This window comes from Larus michahellis, chromosome 3 (assembly GCF_964199755.1).
Source record: "Larus michahellis chromosome 3, bLarMic1.1, whole genome shotgun sequence".
NCBI classification, from domain to species: Eukaryota; Metazoa; Chordata; class Aves; order Charadriiformes; family Laridae; genus Larus; species Larus michahellis.
The window spans coordinates 131,081,558-131,101,695 of NC_133898.1; the positions used below are offsets into that span (position 1 = coordinate 131,081,558).

A 20,138-nucleotide genomic window follows, 5' to 3' on the forward strand; every position below is an offset into this window, starting at 1 on the left:
AGTCTAATCGTACACACAACCAGACACATCCAAACTCCTCCAGGGATGCTCTGCCCCAGGATAATCCCTCCTGGGGATGTTGACCTGGGACCTCCCCATGCCATGGCCTGTGCTGACAATGTCCTGGTGCAGACAGGTGAGGGGCAGTGCCCTGGTTCTTGCCTTGTTCAGTTTACTTGCGCAGATATAACTGCAGACATTCAGGATGGAAAAGGCCAGATTGGGTTCCCTTAGGTGCATCCCAGTAATACAAGGCTGGTGGTTCCCAAGGTCTCCGTCTCTTCTTATCCCAACCGAGTTACCTTGAAATGGCTTCTCTCCTGGCTTCTCCTTTGCCCACCATCTCCACTGGGCTGGGGTCACTGGCTGCAGCTGCCAGAGTCCTTGGCCACGCTATGTTCCTGCATCTCACGTCTACCTCCTCTTAAGGCAAATGGGAAGCGAAAACAGCCTCGCAAGCTCTGGCGACTTGGCCAGCAAAGCCCTTTCCCACCAAAAAGGAACAGTGGTGGGTGCTCACCACATCTCACCTGACTTTACTCTTCTTTGTTCCACAGGCTCATTGGCACATTCCGGATGGTCCTGCAAAAGGTGGTGGAGGAAGGGCAGGTAGAGGTGACGGACACGCTCATAGACGACAATAATTCAGCCATTCAGGTAGGTCATGAGGAAAAAGCAGCTGCTGCTGCCCATCGGTCGTTGGTCCATCTGTCTGCCTTTCTGATGACTCTGTAGGAACAGAAAAGTCTGTGTTATCACAGAATCACAGCACGGTTTGGGTGGGAAGGGACCTTTAAAGGCCATCGAGTCCCAACCCCTGCCCTGGGCAGGGACACCTCCCACCAGCCCAGGTTGCTCCAAGCCCCGGCCAACCTGGCCTTGAACCCCTCCAGGGATGGGGCAGCCACAGCTTCTCTGGGCAACCTGGGCCAGGGGCTCACCCCCCTCACACCAAAGAATTTCTTCCCAATATCTCATCTCAAGCTCCCCTCTTCCAGTGTAAAACCCTTCCCCCTCGTCCCATGGCTCCCCTCCCTGCTCCAGAGTCCCTCCCCAGCTTTCCTGGAGCCCCTTGAGGGACTGGCAGGGGCTGGAAGGTCTCCCCAGAGCCTTCTCCAGGCTGAACACCTCCAACTCTGTTAATGGACCTGAATCCCCGAATCCTCAGCCTTTCCTTCACCCCTTTATAATTGGTCTGAAGGACGAAGGCAGCCAGGACTGTCCCGAGGGTGGACAGCAAAGGCTGGCTGTTCTGCATGCCGTGACAAGCGTAGGATCGGGGCAGAGGGGGAAGGAACCAGGTTTAACCTGCACACAGGCAGGGTGACATTGCTCGTGCCCAGCTCAGAAATAGCCCGCAAGTGTCCTGCTGCCGGAGAGCCGTGTCACCCCAGAGCACAGCGTGGTCCTCAGAGCCCCGCAGAGAGGCTTCGACCACAGTCCCACGCTGAGCTCCGCTGCCAGGGCTCTCCTCCTGCCCCTGAGCGACCCCACGCCGGCTCTGCCCCGAGCAGGGTACCAGCTTTAATCCGTACCGGGGGTACCGGCTGCTTGAAACGCTCGACATCTGCCGTGTTTGTCTCCGAGCTCAACGCTGCTTTTGTCTGACCCCTGTAGCCCATGAGGAACACCTCGTGCGGCAGCTCACCTGAAGTCCCGCTCTTTGTACCCCTCTGGGGGAAATCAGGATAAGAAATCCCCCCCGGTCTGGGTCTGCGCCCCTCGCCCAGCGCCCCCGATGCCCGGGGAAAGGCTCCCGGTGGGCAGAGCAGCTGCCGTGTCACTCGGTGCCTTTCCATCTGGGTAACGCGTCTCACGGGAGCTGTTTGCCATGGAGACTGAGTTTTATAACACGCTTGGAACTGCAGCCACTTCTGATCTGCTTGGGTATCAAAACCCTGGTGTTTTCATTAAAAAATAAATACTCAGCTTCCCTCCCCCCCGTCCCCTTTTCTTATTCCTTCACAAGCTGCTTCCTACACTCAGCATAAAGGAAAAGAGCAATTGCGCGCAACCCTCTGTGCTGACAACAAGCAATTAGCAATGAAAAGACGAATGGTTTCATTAGGAGGAGACAGGAGGTGACTGCGGTGGGGGCAGAGGGAATTAAACCAATAAAAGTATGAAGAAAACAGTCCCGAGGAGAGAGAAAAAGTGGAAAGGCTGCAGACCCAGGGTGCAACAATAATTTCAGGGTTGGAGAAAACAGTTCCTGCCGTTCTCTTATTTCATCAGACTGAGCATTTGCCTGATTGAAGTCCACGGGACCCTCCAAAGGAAGAAAATGCCGTATTTTTAAGACCCTTCAGTGTCACAGAGGGGAGAGGAGAAAACCAACGGAGGAAAATTCAATACGTGCAACTTCTTAGTGTCCATAATGATGAAATTTTTAGAATGAACTAACCCAGGACTGAGACGGTACCTGCCTGGACTGGCTCCTTGCAGCCTGGCCAGGAGCTTGGGGCAGCTGCACAGTAGGTCAAAGCAAGCGGCCTGCTGCCCTTCCCCTCTATATCAGCCATGCCCTTCTGACTGGAGGCACCTGGAGGAGAAACGACCTTCCCCAGCCCCTGCCTGATGTTCTGGGTGACCTGTGCTCATCACCTCCCCCCTGAGGACCTCATGTCATCTCCACGGCACTGGGGAGGCCCCACCTCGAGGGCTGTCTCCAGGTTTGGGCCCCTCACGCCAAGAAAGACCTTGAGGGGCTGGAGCGTGTCCAGAGAAGGGCAACGGAGCTGGTGAGGGGTCTGGAGCACAAGTCTGGTGAGGAGCGGCTGAGGGAGCTGGGGGGGTTCAGCCTGGAGAAGAGGGGGCTGAGGGGAGACCTTCTGGCTCTCTACAGCTCCCTGAAAGGAGGGGGTAGCCAGGGGGGGTCGGGCTCTTCTCCCAAGGAACAGGCCATGGCACAAGAGGAAACGGCCTCAAGTTGCACCAGGGGAGGTTTAGGATGGATATTGGGAACAATTTCCTCCTGGAAAGGGTTGTGAAGCATTGGAAGAGGCTGCCCAGGGCAGTGGTGGAGTCGCCATCCCTGAAGGGATTGAAAAGCCGGGCAGACGTGGTGCTGAGGGCCATGGGGTAGTGGTGGCCTTGGCAGTGTTGCGTTGATAGTTGGACTTGATGGTCTGAAAGGTCCCTTCCAGCCATAACAATTCTGTGGTTCTGTGTCTATGTGTATGTCTTGTCTGTGCCATGGCAGCTCTGCTGGAGCTGTTTCAGTTGGTATTCACAGAGCGCTCCGGAAAACATAAATACTGGCTGTTGACTGTTGCTACGGAATCACGGCAGCCCGGGCAGGGCAGATTGTAGGGGAGTGCAGCTCTCCCTTGGGTACGACAATAAATGCCCCCCGGTCCTGCACGCCGCAAGCCATATGGACGCCCATGCACAAATCCTGCATTTCTAGAGCTTGCTGTGAGCAGAAATGTCACGTCCCTCGATTTCCCCTGCGTTTCTGGGACACGGTCCTAGCCCCGGGTCACCCCCCTTCAAACCAGAACTGGAAGTGAGGGTATGCGTTTGCATTTTGGGCTTTCAGCAGGGTTTCGGATCCACGGCCAGTGAGGGCTGTTGCAGGAGGAGAAGGGGACTGAAAAATGATATTGAGAAGGCAGAGACGGGCAGGTATGGAAAGTCGCTGCCCATCAGCTGAGATGGGATAACCCTCTGTCTGCAATCCTCATCCTCCGAGATGCAAAGGAAAAGGTTTTTCTTGGAAGCAACACGTTCCTCGCATTGAGCAAACTCCAAAATACGTCAATTGCAAGGGTTGGAAAGATCACCTGCAGAATGAGGAAAGAAAGCAATCTCCCAGCTCTCTCCTCTGGGCAACCGACACCTCTCTCAGCTCCTTAAAACCCATGGTTTTAAAGGCATGTTTCCTCCGCAAAGGCACCTGAGCAGGTTCTGGCATGGCGTTGCCTCCAGAGGGGCTGCTGGCGAGCACGGCGCAGATGCCGGAGGTGGCGTCATGCAGCGCAGCTCCACTTCTGCACGATGCTGGGCTGGCACCAGGGATCCCTCCTGCAGACTATGCTCACCCAGGTTCCACCCTGGCGCAACCATCCCACCTCCAAACCCACCCTGGGGTGGCCCCGCTTTGCAGACACGTCGGTGCGGTTTGTGGTTGAACCCCAGGCAGCAGGTAGGACCAGGCAGCCGCTCGCTCGCTGCCCGAGTTGGGATGGGGGAGACAATTGGAAGAGTAAAAGTGAGAAAAAAACCTCCTGGGTTGAGATAAAGCCAGTTTGATAGGTAGAGCAAAAGCTGCGCACTCAAGCAAAGAAAACCAAGGAATTCATTCACCGCTTCCCATGGCAGGCAGGTGCTCAGCCATCCCCAGGAGAGCAGGGCTCCATCACACGTAACACGGACTTGAGAAGACAAACACCACCTCTCTCAACATCCCCCCTTCCTCTTTCCCCAGCTTTATACACCGGGCATGACGTCCCATGGCATGGAATATCCCTGGGGTCAGTCGGGGTCCTGGCTGTGTCCCCTCCCGACTCCTTGTCCTCCCCCAGCCCATCACTGGTGGGGTGGGCTGAGGAGCAGAAGAGGCCGTGAGAGCTCAGCAGCAACCAAACCCACCGGTGTCCTAACACCATTCCTCATCCCAAATCCCAAACGCGGCACTACACCAGCTGCTAGCAAGAAATTCAACCCCATCCCAGGTGAAACCATGACAGGTGTGAGGCGTGTCCAGCTCCGGACATCGGCCCCAGCTCCGGATGACGGGGAAGGAGCATCTTCACCGCCTTCGTTCCTTGGAGAGCACTTTCCAGGCATACCGTCATCTTTCTGTAATCAAACACAAAGGAAGGGTTGAAAACTGTTTTCTTTTTTGTGGGCTGGCTGCACAGCATCACGGGCAGCTTCCAGCCAGCCCTGATAACCTTACTGACTTGCCTTAGCAAGGAGATTAAAAGAGCCAGGAATTGTAAAGCCAGGAGGGATATTACGAGCGTGTCGCCTGGCCTCCTACAAGAGAGGCTCTGGGGTGTCTCAGAATTTGTTATTATCTCAAGTGGCAGAAAAGAAAACAGCAAAAAAACAAATAAAAATGGTGTTAAAATGTCCAGTGACAGAGCAATCCGCCAGCCCTTCAGTGAATCATTCCACTCATTAATTTTCTTTACTGTTAAATTGAGAGTTTGGTTTCCAGTGTGAATTCCTTTTGGTTTCAGCTTACACCTACTAATTTCCCGTCAAACAAGCGATGACTTTATTCAGCCCAAACCAAAATCTTTCAGCTTATTACACCCATAATTTTTCATTTCTTTTAAAGGATTTTTAAGCCTTTAAACATAGTCTAAAAATGAGATTTCAAAATCAAATGTTTCACGACAGCGACGAGGAGGATTTAAAAAACTGTGACAAAACAACGTTCCCACATGGATCTGTGTCTCTCCTCTGCATTTGCTTTCTTAAACAAGCCGAAGCAGCTCGGTGAGGTCAGCGCGGCGTGGCAAACCATTTTGATTGACTCAGATTTGTATTTTGCCAGACGAAGAATAAAATCAGTCAAAACCTTCGGCAAAGCTCGGTTTCCAGCTGGCTTTGAGTCACCCCTTGCTAAATGCACAGCGTCCTCCCAGGCCGTGTCTTGTCTCCTCCAGCCTTTCACATCGTCCCTTTGACAAGCCGCGGTTGGAGCGAGTCAGGATGCTCTGCCTCCTCTTGAACACAGAGCTGAAAAAAAAGGGAAGATTTTCTCATAAATTTTCCTGCTCCGGTTTGTTAGCATTTTCGTTTTGTCCTTGTGTCTAAAATCAATCGCCTTTGCATGGAATATGACTTGAAATTTCTCCGTGGAAGCCGAATGGAGGTGGAGAATGGGTTTCTGCTTTTGCTTTGATCTTTGTGGCAGCCGTTTGCCTTTCAAAATGAGGTATGTTTTCAGGAGAGATATTTTTCTGGCTGGTTTGTCCAAAGCTGTGGTTTTAGAAGGACTTTGGACATCAGGGCAAAGGTAGTGCCAGCAGCTCTTTGCAGCAAGGTGAACTCTCACATATTGGATTGCGTTTTAAATCCAGAGAAAGATTTTTTGGGGAAAAACATTTGAGAGCTCCAACCCTGAATTTGCTGCAGCAGCCTGGTGCAATCTTGGGAGTGTACGTGGGGGATGACCACGTACAAGAGGGAGAGGACCTTACTCGCTTCATCCAGAAGAAGATTTAGATCAAGCTTGGACTGACCCAGTGCCAGGTCCCTTCCCATAGAATCACAGAATGGGTGGAAGGGACTATTAAAGGCCACCCAGTGGCACCCCCTGCCCTGGGCAGGGACACCTCCCACCAGCCCAGGTTGCTCCAAGCCCCGGCCAACCTGGCCTTGAACCCCTCCAGGGATGGGGCAGCCACAGCTTCTCTGGGCAACCTGGGCCAGGGGCTCACCCCCCTCACACCAAAGGATTTCTTCCCAATAGCTCATCCAAATCTCCCCTCTGTCAGTGTAAAACCCTTCCCCCTCGTCCCATGGCTCCCCTCCCTGCTCCAGAGTCCCTCCCCAGCTTTCCTGGAGCCCCTTGAGGGACTGGCAGGGGCTGGAAGGTCTCCGCGGAGCCTTCTCTTCTCCAGGCTGAACCCCCCCAGCTCTCTCAGCCTGTCCTCCCAGCAGAGGGGCTCCAGCCCTCCCAGCGTCTCCGGGGCCTCCTCTGGCCCCGCTCCAACAGCTCCGTGTCATTCTTATGGTGCGAGCTCCAGAGCTGGAGGCAGCTGTGCTGGTCATGGCCAGGCTGGGAGACCCCCTCCCCAAACCAGGATCTGCCCAAACATCCTGGGGATGCCCATCCCTTGCCAAATCCTGCCCTGCCTGGGGGTGGGATGGGGCCAGGCAGGAGCAAGGCACCACGCATCCGTGGGGCTTGGCAGCCCAGCACTTAACAGCAGGGCACAAATTCTTAAGAAGCTGATGCAAGACAGAGAAAAACCCACCAACATGATGTGGCTTCATCTGCTCGTGGTGCCTTCAGCTGCTCGAAGGGTTTCCCTGCTGTTCAGGGCTTTTGGTGTCTCTCATATCTGATGCAGCTGGTCTGGGATGCACCAGCAGCTCCAAGTGAATCAGGTGCCTGAGCAGGGGGGAGGCTGCAGCACCGTGCCTGAGCGGGATCAGACAACCTCCTGAAGCCAAAGACCTGCTCTCCAACTGCCTCATGAACTAGGAAAGAGGAGACTTTGGGGTCAGTAAGGCTCAGAGGTCAAGCCAGCTGATGCAACAACTCTTCCTGCCTTTCAGATTTCGCAGGACCTTCCTTCCTCCCTGTGCTGCCCTCGGGGGCTGATTGTGTCTTCCTTGTGTGTTGCAGACCAGCATCTCCATAGAGATCAGGTACCAGGCTCTGGACGGGACGGTGGGCACCTGGAATGACAAGGAGTTCCTGGAGATCCCCAGCGTCCACTCAGAGGGGGATGGCAGGTACCCTCTAGAGACAGACAGCCTCCTCTCCGGCCACCGGCGGGGCTCGGACATCTCCCCAGGCAAATCCAACCAGCAGTCTGCAGAGAGGAGCTTCAGAAGGTAATGTGATGCTCAGCACTTGGAGATGTGTGGTGGCAACGGGGATGGGGAGGCTTTGGCTCGTCTTGAAAGGGCAGCATTGCCCCAATGCTCCTCTGGGGTGCCTCACATCTCCTGGCCATCAGAAAACCATTATCACAGCTCAAGGCGTGGAGCGGCTGTAAGTGTTCACCCACCGGTGTCAGCAGGTCCCTGGTGCTCCACCACGCCTGCCCAGCACACAGCTGAGCCTTCCAGCAGGCTTTGAGCTGTGTAGCACACGGCAGATGCTGCAGAGCAAATGTAATTAAATACAGATTCAGAAAGGATTTAAGGGCCTGACTCTTGGTCAGGCCTCGTATTGGATGGGATTAGAGCCACGTGTGGGGTGTAGAGCCACGTGTGGGGTGTAGAGCCACGTGTGGGGTCTTGCATCTCGATGGAGCTCGTGATTCTCCCAGAACTGAGCTGGAGGTGTGCCGAGGGGCGAGTGAATCCGCAGCCAGGGGCAGGGGGAGGAGGGCATGTCGGCCACAAAACCACACCGGTGTGGATGCTTCTGGGGTGGACGGTGCCGGTGCCAGTGCCTCTGACCCGTGTCCGTGTGCTGAGGGACGTCGTGAGTGTGCACATCCCATGGCAAGGCGGTTGGCACAGCAGAGGCTGGGGGAGAAACCAGGGAGGCTGTGGCACAGAGGGGGGGATGAGCCCTTGCCACCTCCCTTGCAGCGTTAACCCTCAAACAAACCCTTAGTGTCTCAAAAGCGTTTTCAAACACCCTTCCACCGCGGTCTGTCGGGACCCCTGCACCTCACCGGGCGCAAATGCCATCCCATACCGAAGGCAGTACCTGGGCAGATGAGCCCTGTTTGGATTATCGGAGGGACCCCTCACCCTGTGACGGCAGGTGGGGACACCTCCAGTTCTCCTGAGGGATGCTGTTACCAGCTTTCTATTCATTTAAGGGTCCTTAGCATCACCCATGTGTCTTTCTAAGTTCGTGGGACCTGACGCTGGACAAAAACAAGCCCAGGGACTGTGTCCTTCCGTTTCTTGGCACAAAGCTGCTGTAACCAGTTGCAAACCCAGCCTGGTGACTGGGACGGGTGGAGAGGGCTCAGGACTGAGGACGCTGCAGTTGGCAGTCCACGGGGATGAAACACAAGCTGGGACCACTTCTGCCATGAGCTCTGGTTTATGGATGCTCAGGGCTCAGTCCTTGCTGGGAGAAACAGCCCCTTCACCACCTTGTATGCAGCCACGAGGCCAAGGCATGGATGGACAACGAGGACCCCGTGATGCTGGGCCAGATTCAGCCCACCCCATCACGGGTGCTCTGAGCCCCATGCTCAAATCCTCACCCGGCTCATCAGACAACAGAGTTTTGCAAGTGTGTATAAATATATTGGGTTCACAGGTTGCTAAACCAGATTTTCGGGCAGCTTTACATAGTTTATGTAGTTGTGTTGTTCACGGTAGTGACTTTGTCTGTCGGTCTCTACTCCAGTATCACAGAATCACAGCATCACAGAGTGGTTTGGGTGGGAAGGGATCTTGAAGACTACCCAATGCCACCCCCTGCCCTGGGCAGGGACACCTCCCACCAGCCCAGGTTGCTCCAAGCCCCGGCCAACCTGGCCTTGAACCCCTCCAGGGATGGGGCAGCCACAGCTTCTCTGGGCAACCTGGGCCAGGGGCTCACCCCCCTCACACCAAAGAGTTTCTTCCCAATAGCTCATCTCAATCTCCCCTCTTCCAGTGTAAAACCCTTCCCCCTCGTCCCATGGCTCCCCTCCCTGCTCCAGAGTCCCTCCCCAGCTTTCCTGGAGCCCCTTGAGGGACTGGCAGGGGCTGGAAGGTCTCCGCGGAGCCTTCTCTTCTCCAGGCTGAACCCCCCCAGCTCTCTCAGCCTGTCCTCGTAGGAGGACAGTAGCTCTTGAACCCATTGCCCTCTTTCAGTTGGATGAGTGGAGACATTGAAGTCCTGAATTTGCTAAAAGTCTCACGGAAAGAGATGAACTGGCAGAGGAGACTCCATGAGCGGGGCAGGCAGAGCTGGCTCCCCGGCTCACCCACCGCTCTCCTGGCACGAGGACAGCCCTTGTCCGAGGGCTGCAGTCCCGCAGGGGGACAGCCCTCGTGTTTCCAAACCCATACAGGAGCCCAGCCTGGGGATGGGAATCCGAACACACCCCTGGCAATCGGCTGCTTTTTTAGTAGCCGCCGTAAATGATCGCAGGCGCTGTGGCAGCCGCACAACCCCCACCCTGGCTTTCTGCAATTCAGTAGCGTTTGCCTTCCTCTGGGTTTAGCACTTTCCTGTGGCCATAGAAGGGCAGAATTTCTTTTTCCCCACCGTGCGAGACTGAGGGAAGATATCCCCAGCCGCTCGCATCGCTCCGAGGCAGTTAATTAACTGTGTGCATTGGGCTGAAACCTGCGAATTTTCAAGCAAATTGGAAGCGCAGATTCGTTTCCCACCTCAGCGGACCGTGCTGCTGCTGAACAGGGAAGATGCCGGGGGATTTCAAAGGCGGATGGCAGGGCACAGCCTGGTTTGCAGGGAGGGTTTCGGTCTGTCTGTCCGGCCCGTATTTTGGGAAATCAGCGTCCTGCCTGCGCCACATGGACTTTGGGGCGTGATGCTGGCGTGACTTTACTCTCACCGGAGATGTAATTAATGCCGTGTGGCTGACGTGGCAGGCGGCTGGATGAGTTGAGGCTCTGGATGAGGTCTCCAGGGACTGTAGAGTAAGTCTGAGACGAGCAGCTCGGCTGAAGGGGGAGGACAACCGCATTTGGCCGGAGAGATCCCAGCCGGGCGCCTGGTGTACTGAGCATCCCGGCCCGGGTGCAGGGAGCTGCGTGGTGGTTGAGCAGAAGGGCTTTTCCGGGTTGGTTTGTATGCAGTTGGTGAAAAATCCTTCCTGTTGGAGAGCTGAAGTAAAATAAACACTTTATAAGCAGGCAGCGGGGCCGTGTGGAGGCTAGATACTGCCGTGGCACCTGCAAACGGTACCGTGGCACCGATCCGTGCTCGGGGTTTCATAGAATCACGGAATGGTTTGGGTGGGAAGGGACCTTAAAGGCCACCCAGTGGCACCCCCTGCCCTGGGCAGGGACACCTCCCACCAGCCCAGGTTGCTCCAAGCCCCGGCCAACCTGGCCTTGAACCCCTCCAGGGATGGGGCAGCCACAGCTTCTCTGGGCAACCTGGGCCAGGGGCTCACGCCCCTCACACCAAAGGATTTCTTCCCAATAGCTCATCTCAATCTCCCCTCTTCCAGTGTAAAACCCTTCCCCCTCGTCCTCTCAGTTCCCCCGTGGGTCACCAGCTCTTAGCGGGTGGGAGAGCGGTTCCTGGTGGTCACAGTTTGGTGGAAGTCCCGTGATACTTAGCTTCAGTTTCTCCTTCAGACCCATAATGCTTTGGAAAAAAAAAATCCCTTTGCACACGGGGCTTACGCTGAGCGAGGCCGGGTGCTGCCCGCCAGCCCCAGCGCTGCCAAGGCAGCCCTTGTAGCCCCTTCCCCTTGCTTGCCAGCCCTGGCGCCCAGGAGCAGGCTGGGCAGCCCTGCGCTGTCGGGAAGGTAACACACAACTGCTTTAACGGAGGAGAGAGTGGAGCATCCCTTGGCAGAGACGCCAAAAAAGCAAGGGATGCTAGTCCTCCTGTCCCAGGCTTAAGTTATTGCTCTAAAACTGGTTTCACCTCCTGCTTTTGTCCCAGGGAGCTTCCCCACGTCCTCTGGTCCGGAGTCAGCAGGTCATTTTGAGCGCAGGCTTGGCCGTCTCTTGGTGCCCTCACCTCTGCCAACCCCAAGGGCCATCCGTGGTCATTACTGTCACCACCACTATGTCACGTCCCACTCTCGGTAAAGAGGGGGGGGTCAGTGACTTCAGATTCGCAAATCCCCAACGGCGCAGACTGAGGTGAGATAAATCTCCAGGTCCGTATAGAAACATTTATTTCCTTCCCAAAATGGTTAGTGTAGGTCTTAACAAGTCCACGGTAATCGGTTAGGTGTATGACAAAGGACGGCACGTGGTGAGGTATGGGTTGTGTTACTAACGGCAGGCACAGGACAACTATGGCAAGCGGTACTTAAGGTCGTACTTAAGGTACGTTATTTTTTATTTAATTACATGTATTTAATTAACGTAAGTTAATTAACAACTCTAACCATTACTTAACAATTCTAAGAGAAAAGAGAAACTGAGGGATAGAGACAGGAAAAGACAGAGAAAAAGACAGAGCTAAAGAGATCACCAGTCCTGGTTCCAGCATCTTTTTCAGGGAATCTTCCCAGGCACAATCTTCTTCTTTCTTGGAAAAATCTTCCCAGGTACGGTCTTCTTTCTTGGGAAGAATCTTCCCAGGTACAGTCTTCTTTCTTGAGAAGCATATTCCCAGGCACCATCTTCTTCTTTTGTTTCTTCTTTGTTCCCCTCCAGGGGCACTTGTTTTCCCCTTTTCCGTTTGCTGAATTAGCACAGTCCACCCCCCTTGCCAAGGACAGCCTTGGCTCGGGTTTCTCCCTTCTCCCAGGTGACATGGAGCATGATTTGGGTGGAGAGAGGAGTGCCGTAGTCATACGTGTTTAGCATGATCTCTGTAATCTTCATTAGCGTATGCAGGGTGTGCGCTTTCCTATGCATTTCACGGATAATGAAGCAAAGGTCACTCATCAGACACGACGGCCTTGAGAACGGAGAACTAGCGCGCTCAGCACACGAGTGGCAGAACTGTCCTGTCTCCACAAGTTCTCCCACGCTTTCAGGCACCAGAAGCGTGAGCCGTGTCGGTTCTTTGGAGGCCAGGCCTGCATTATTTATTTCCTTGCGAGTGTTTGAGGCGTCCCATCGAAGGCTTGGAGGGCCTCCTGCCCCTCCTCAGGGAAGTTACAGTCCGTCCCTCACACGCTGCCGGCACGACTACCAAGGAGGGAAAGGGCTGATGTTTTCCGTGTCACCACCCTCGCAGGCTGGAAGAGGACGAGATGTATTACCACAGCGAAGATGAACTTCTGGGAGAGGGGGACACCCTTAGCCAGGGATCCCTCAGCACGAGGTAGGGAGCCGGTCAGCACCCACTGCTGCTGCTGGCTGCGGGGTTTGCAGTGCTGTGTTGCTCCTGCCGTGTCCCTGGGGATGTCCCTCAAGCATCGCCCCCGGATTCCCATTTCTTGGCTGCGGGAGAGCTGGTGGGGAGAAGCGGTGGAGCATCTGGAAAAGCATCCTTGGAAAGGACGCTCAGGAGAGGTGCTGGGATGGAGAAAGGGCCTCGGGGTGAGGCAGCAGCTGGGGAAATGCCTCGCCTTTGAGGTCCCCTTCCTTCTCCAGGTCCCACCACGCATCAGGCACCAGACCCAGGGACCAGCCATGTCCGGAGCATGGGGAAGAGCTCCTGCTGATGTGCATGAGGATCTGATTTCTGTTTGCAGTGGCTTTTCTTGCAGTGCGGTGCTGTGAGTTGTTCCCCAGCGTGTGCCGGGAAGAGTCTGGGGAGAAGCTGCAAAAAAGAGAAGTTCAGGTAAAACCCAGGGACCAGCCCAATGCCTCTGAGAGCAGCTCAGCCACAGGAAGGACCATTCCAGGGGGGGATCCTCAAATTCTGTGGATCCCGTGATGGCAGAACGCACGTGAGGGTGGTTGTTCCTACACGCAGCTCTTCTGGGGAGCTCGTTTCTCAGAGCAGCTCCCCATGCAGGCTGTCGCCGAGCGCCTCCAGCTTCACTAGGGTGGAGATATTGACCCTCCGTCGTGGGAATTTGTGGCCACATCTGTACTGGTAAACACCTCTGTCAAGTCTCATTAATTAGACCGTGCCAGCCCAAGCACCTGAAGTGCCCATAACATTAATACATTATTAGGACAGTTTTGGGGAAGGTTTGGGCTACCTAGCACCGACCCAAGCCATCCTCAGGCAGGGTCAGGAGGTGCAACGGCCATGGGCCAATTCCAAAGGGCAGATTAGGGATTGCCCACCCAAACCCTGTCTTTGGATGGGAAGCATCAACGTGGGTTTGGTTTCAAAGGCAGGGAACGTGCCCTTGAACTTCTAATTCCGTAGCGTAGAGGTACGTGGAGGTAGCCCGTGCCCAATGAGTGGGACACTCCAGAAGTATGTCTGTTCCTGGAGGTGCCCCAGGCTGTAGACACATCTGGGATGTCTGGGTGCCTGGAGGTGGAGGGACAGTCGAAATGGTTTGACAAGGCTGCTGGATGCCTGGGGGTCCCCCAAAAGCCGCTCAGGCCAAGCCCAGAGGTAGGAGCCACCACTCCATGCGTTGGGCGCGGCGACGCCTTCAGCTTCCCGTGGGCACTGAGATGGGCAGCTCTGCTTGTGCCACAGACCAACCTTTGGGCCTGGCCAAACCCAGGAAAGCCCAGTTCAAAGCCAAGTCCATCTCCCAGCTTGCCTTCAAGGGTCGGGTCGTGTTCAGGATGAGCTGCTCATCATTTTGTCACAGAACAGCCAAAAATCAGGTTTCTGCAAGGCGTCAGGGATAAGGAAAGAGGAACCCCAGGTCTGGCTGGGAGGGAGTTCAGCTCCCGTCCCTGGAGACGCTTGAGTAGAAGCTGGATGCGCGTCTGAGGAAGGGTTTGGGCAGAGCTGATCCCCCTTGGGGAAGAAGTTGGACTCGAAATTTTCTTGGCAGCCCTTTTGCCTGTAATTCTGTGTGTCTTCACAGTCTGTTTCCACCCTCTGCATCCCCCTGGGGGGGGTTTGAATCCAAATGAAGGCAGTGGAAAGGTCTCCCTGGATTTCCACAGGCTTTCTGTCAGCATCGTCTCCATCACAAAGCTGTTTACCTCCTCCCCTGGCTCATTAGGGACATTATTTTGTTATTCAACCGATTCCCTTTCCTGAGGGGATGCAGAAGAGGGGGGAAACAAACAGACCTTGAAATGGGAAAAGCAGCAGCAAGAACAAGGAATGTATAAACAGCGCTGGGCTTGCCAAGCGCCGCTCAGCCCTTCGCTTGCAGCCTAATAGAGGTGCCAGCGATGCTGGCGAGACGCGTGTTGGAAACCTGTGCCGGCAGCGGGGATTATATCAGAGTTATTTGCAGCCAGGCTCAGTCCCTGCGCTTCCAGGAGCAGACGCACGCCTTGCAGGGAAATACCATATTTGCTCTTGTAACTCCCCGGTGCCCCGAGCAACGACTTCAGTTCGCGGGAGATGTTTGCACAAGGTGAATTCTCTTGTTTTCTGGACAAAATCTTGAGCGAGGGAATGAGGCGGGGGAGATAGAAGTTCATATCTTCAGGGGTAAGTAAATGGTCCAAATGTGAGCACGGGTGAGGCCTTCGCTCTGAGACAGTAAAAGGTAGAAAAACTGTAAGTGCAGACAGGATTCGCTGTTTCAGTCAAAAAGGTGCCCAAATCCCTTGGCCCTGCTGGGCAGGGGTTGCGGAATGGCCCCTGAGCATCGCTGTGGCTGGATGCTGCGCAGCAGAGAGCTCAGGCGAGGTCCCTCTGCTGCCAGCATCCCTCATCGCTCCCACCGCCCCTCCTCTGCCAGCACCTCCCGTTGGTGGTGGCCAGGCCAGGGCACGGACCCACCTGGCCAAAAGAAAGTCAAACAGGAAATAAATAACCACTCCCAGCTTTTATTTATTTGTTTTTCAAAACTGGCTCACTTCCAGTTCACACGTTGGTACCACACGCTGACCACCAAGCTGGCTCCAAACCCTGCACCACCTTTGCTGTTGGCCCGTAGCCTGAAACTCGCTGAACTTCTGCCTGGACTCAGGCCTTTTTGCACAGAAGCTCAGACCCGCCGGCAGGCAGACACAGAGCTCTGGCCAGGTGACCGGCCAGGGTCACCTCCCTCTGGTGGTTTAGAGGTGGGGAGGTCCTTATGGCCAGGGGCTGCCCAGGGAGGTAACCAGCGCTCTAGGGAAGGCTGGTGGGGATGTTGGGGATCCTACAGCGCTGAGCTGTTGGGCGGCAGTGAGCAAGGGGTGCCAGATTTGCCTTCTCTTTGCCAGTCTGTGCTTTATAGAATCATAGAATCATAGAATTGCCCGGGTTGGAAGGGACCTTTCAGATCATCAAGTCCAACCATCAACCCAACACTGCCAAGGCCACCACTACCCCATGGCCCTCAGCACCACGTCTGCCCGGCTTTTCAATCCCTCCAGGGATGGCGACTCCACCACTGCCCTGGGCAGCCTCTTCCAATGCTTCACAACCCTTTCCAGGAGGAAATTGTTCCCAATATCCATCCTAAACCTCCCCTGGCGCAACTTGAGGCCGTTTCCTCTTGTGCCATGGCCTGTTCCTTGGGAGAAGAGCCCGACCCCCCCTGGCTACCCCCTCCTTTCAGGGAGCTGTAGAGAGCGAGAAGGTCTCCCCTCAGCCCCCTCTTCTCCAGGCTGAACACCCCCAGCTCCCTCAGCCGCTCCTCACCAGACTTCTCTCCCTTAGCAGAGCGAGACCCGAAAGCCCTGCCCCAGTGCGTGCTGCGTGGGGGCCACCCTGCCCTCAGCAGTAGGAAAAAATCCCCAAGGGATGGGCATTTGTTCCCCATAAAGTCCCAGCCGGATTCCCGGCAAGGAAGCGCAGATGCAAAGCTCTCTTTGCTCTTTTTCCTCTGTGACAAGGAAAAGTACCCAAGGGCCTGGGGCACCTCCCCGGCTCCCCGCTAATGGTTGCGGCAGAGACAAAGAGCGCACCGAGAAATGAGGCTGCAGTCAATAGACCCGCAGGGAACGGTTTGCTGGAGGGTGCTGCCTCACTGGAGTTGTTCTTCTTAAAACGCAGCCGTGGTTCCCCGTGGCTCGACCCTTGCCTGGTGACGGATCCCTTGGGAGCCTGGGCTCACCCTCTGGTTGCACCCACGGTGCTTTCGTGCGGTGACAGCGTCGTTATTGGCGTTCACCTTGCCAAGACTGTGAAGCAGTTGGTATCGGCATAGTCCAACTCCGCACCTGTTTTTTTCCCACCCCCTTGGAACAGCCTTTAATTTTTGCCCTCCAAAGACGTGACGTCTTTTCTAAGCCACCTTCCCAGGCTCCCCCGACGTCACAGGGAGAGCAGCTGGGCACCTTCGCAGGCTGTTCGTCCTCCCCAGCCCCAAGCTGGAGGCGGGTGGAGGATCCCCCGTCCACTCTGCCTGTGCCTCACCAGTGAGCGCGGCGGATCCTAGACGAGAGCTTTGCCCTCCACCCCTAAAGTTTAATTGGCTCCAGGTCAACGAGAAAATTCCCATCTCAGAAGTGCCTGCAAGTTGGCAAATTAAGGCATTTCAAGAGCTGCTTTTATTATTCCAATAACTGGAACTGTAAGCCTGTGCGTTTATTAAAGACAGGCCATTATTCCATTATTTTTATTACACTTAAATGTTGTGTCCGGTACTGAAATTATCAAAGCTCTTAACTAGCTGAGTCCCGCAGGGCGCTAATTGTGATCCCTTTGCAGCACTTCATACGGGCTCCAGAGAGAGCTCCTGCGCTGCTGGCACTCCATGGACCAAAGGAGTCGGGGGGGAAGGGGGGTGGACGGGTCCGGTGGGCCGTCACGGCTGGAGCATCCTCCCCACCACAGCGTGGCCAGCTCCAGTTTTTTCTGATAGCTCCAGTTATTTTGACAGGTCTAGCGATTTTGGTAGCCAGGAGCAAGGACTCTTGGTGCTCTGCGTTTGCCCTCCAGCAAAGGAGGTGGGCTCGTGGGCTCATGGAGGTCTCATGGCTTTCTACAGCTTCCCAAGGAGGGGATGCGGAGAGGGAGGTGCTGAGCTCTTCTCCCTGGGATCCAGGGGCAGGATGTGTGGGAATGGTTCAAGGCTGCACCAGGGGAGGTTTAGACAGGACATGAGGAAGCGTTTCTTTACCGAGAGGGGGGTCAGACCCTGGAACAGGTTTCCTGGAGAGGCGGTCGATGCCCCGTGCCTGTCAGTTCTTGAAAGGCATTTGGACATCGCCCTTAATACCATGCTTTAACTTTTGGTCAGCCCTGAACTGGTCAGGCAGTTGGACTAGATGATTGGTGTAAGTCTCTTCCAACTCAAATAGTCCAGTCTGTTCTATTCTATTCTATTCTATTCTATTCTATTCTATTCTATTCTATTCTATTCTACTCTATTCTATCCTACCCTACCCTACCCTACCCTACCCTACCCTACCCTACCCTATCCTATCCTATCCTATCCTATCCTATCCTATCCTATCCTATCCTATCCTATCCTATCCTATTCTACTCTATTCTATTCTACTCTATTCTATTCTATTCTATTCTATTCTATTCTATTCTATTCTATTCTATTCTATTCTATTCTATTCTAATTCTATTCTGATCCATTCCATTCCTGTTCCATTCCTGTTCCATTCCGTTCCATTGTGTTCTATCCTATCCTATCCTATCCTATCCTATCCTATCCTATCCTATTCCATTCCATTCCTGTTCCATTCCTGTTCCATTCCGTTCCATTGTGTTCTATCCTATCCTACCCTATCCTATCCTATCTTATCCTATCCTGCCTTTGCCCTGGCTGTGGCCAGGGGCCCTCTCTGCATAGCAGGGCAGGAGATGAGAGCTGGACCTTCATCATCTGCTCCAGGTTGCCCAGGCAGGGCCACCCCCTGGTCAGTCTGGGTGGGTCCTGGCTGCGGGGGGGAGAGGTTCCCCCCGTCAGGCTGCGGTCCCTGCTCGTGGCAGTCATGGATTAGCGAGGACGTGAAGAAACAGTTGGAGAGAGGGAGATTGCAGTAGCTGAGCTCTCTAAATGAGGCAGGTCGTCAGGGATAACGGGGCTGGATGGGTCCATGCAAGCTTGCAGCAGGAAGGGGAAGACGCAGGAAATACTGGTACACCCCATCCCGACCCTGTCCCCCACCCCAGTCTGCCCTGAGATCGATCCCCAGACAGATGGCAGCAGCCCTGGAGGTGTTAATGGCATTTCACCCTTGACTGTGTTTTCCCTGAGCCCCTCTGCTGCCGGGGGGATTTTGCCCAGGAGGACTCGATGCTCCGAGAAATGTCTGAGGAATTGTGCAAAGCTGAGCCTGGCTCGGGCTGTAGCAAACCTGCGCTGGAGTTTACCCTGAATCAAACAAGGGGGAAAAAAGAAAGACAAAATGTTTCACATTCAGGCTTATGAAAGGAATAAAAGAGCACTTTGATATGAACCATCCTTTTGAATCAAAGAACAGGAGTCATTTTCTTCCCATTTTTCATATGAACAGAAATGTCCTGACTCCTTTGGAAGGTCCTTCCTTTTCCATCAGTTACAGGTCCCAGTAACTCCAGTTACAGTTACAGAGCTCAGTCCCAGGCCCAAGACAAAATTGCACCAAAAGAATAAAAAGAGGAGGAAGTTTTGGTGTTGGCAGATCTGCATTTGAAAAAAGTTTCAGTGTGGCTCCCACTAGACCCTCTCCTGGCCGTCCTCATCCTCGTCCCCCCCGTCCCCTTTCCTGCGGCTGTGCCGAGAGCATCGCAGACCCACGTGTGCCCTTTCTGCAGCCCGAGGAACCCCCTGGACCATCCGTCCCACACAGAAGATGGAGAGTTTGCATCAGGAGAGCTGGACCAGGGCGCAGGCAGCTGGAGCTGGGCTCAGGAGCAGGCAGAGAGGAGCAGGGAGGGAACGGCCGGGGGAAGGGGAATTACTGAGGCATGGCCCTTTCTGTCCCCTCAGTGTCACAGGAGCAGCCTGAGGGATCACGGGCCAAGCAGTCTACAGCCCTGGAGACAGAGAATCGCTGAATGGTTTGGGTGGGAAGGGACTTTAAAGGCCACCCAGTGGCACCCCCTGCCCTGGGCAGGGACACCTCCCACCAGCCCAGGTTGCTCCAAGCCCCGGCCAACCTGGCCTTGAACCCCTCCAGGGATGGGGCAGCCACAGCTTCTCTGGGCAACCTGGGCCAGGGGCTCACCGCCCTCAGCGTAAACAATTTCTTCCTTCTACCTAGTCTGAATGTCCCCTCTTTCAGTTCAAAGTCGTTACCCCTCGTCCTATCACGACAGGCCCTGCTAAAAACTCTGTCCCCAGACATGGGGACCTGGTTTAGCTCCCAGCTTCGCAAATGACCTTTCAGGCATCTCCCTTCCTCGCTCTGCTTCTCTGTCGCCCCGCTCCCACCTTTGAGACCCAGGGCTCTCCTTTTCCTCCTGGTCAGTTGGCTGGGACTCAGACATAGACATCCCCAGATGGTTCATCCTGGAGATCGTGCGGCTTTGGCAGGTCTACTAGCAGAGGTGAAGCCCTCTCCAGCCCCAGCGTGGCCCGGGGCAGCTCTGCCACCTTCCCACGGAGCAGAGCAGTGCCCCAGCCTCCAAATCTTCATCGAGGCTTTGGGGGTTGTGCTCCAGGGCCTCCCCTCATGCTGCCAGTGTGGGGGGAACCACATCCATCTGCATCAGCAAAGGGCCCACACTCGGCCTTTGATCCATCTCCTGCAGAGCCACCTGGATGTCTCTGCACCAGCTTCCCACCGTGCAGGTGGTTTTGGAGCTACCAGCAGATCAAAGCCCTACCAAAGCTGAAACCCAGCAGTAAACCTCTGCTGACCGTGTCTGAGTGCCCGTCTTTTCCCACGTGAGCTGTGTCTTGCACATGGGTTTTGGGCGTCCAGGCAAGCTGGCAGCGGGTTGGAGATGAGACAAGGAGAAGGCAGCCGGTAGG

The 20,138-nt window shown here is 55.1% G+C and overlaps 1 protein-coding gene across 4 annotated transcripts in view; it reads left to right on the top strand.

The window, feature by feature from the left end:
* OTOF (otoferlin) overlaps positions 1–20,138 on the top strand; it is a 122,953-nt gene that overhangs the window by 40,367 nt on the left and 62,448 nt on the right. For all 4 annotated transcript variants that reach the window (XM_074582261.1, XM_074582263.1, XM_074582264.1 and 1 more), the window contains exons 4-5: positions 558–657; positions 7,313–7,524. In XM_074582261.1, the coding sequence (XP_074438362.1) occupies positions 558–657; positions 7,313–7,524 (312 nt within the window). The remainder of the gene's footprint in view (positions 1–557; positions 658–7,312; positions 7,525–20,138) is intronic.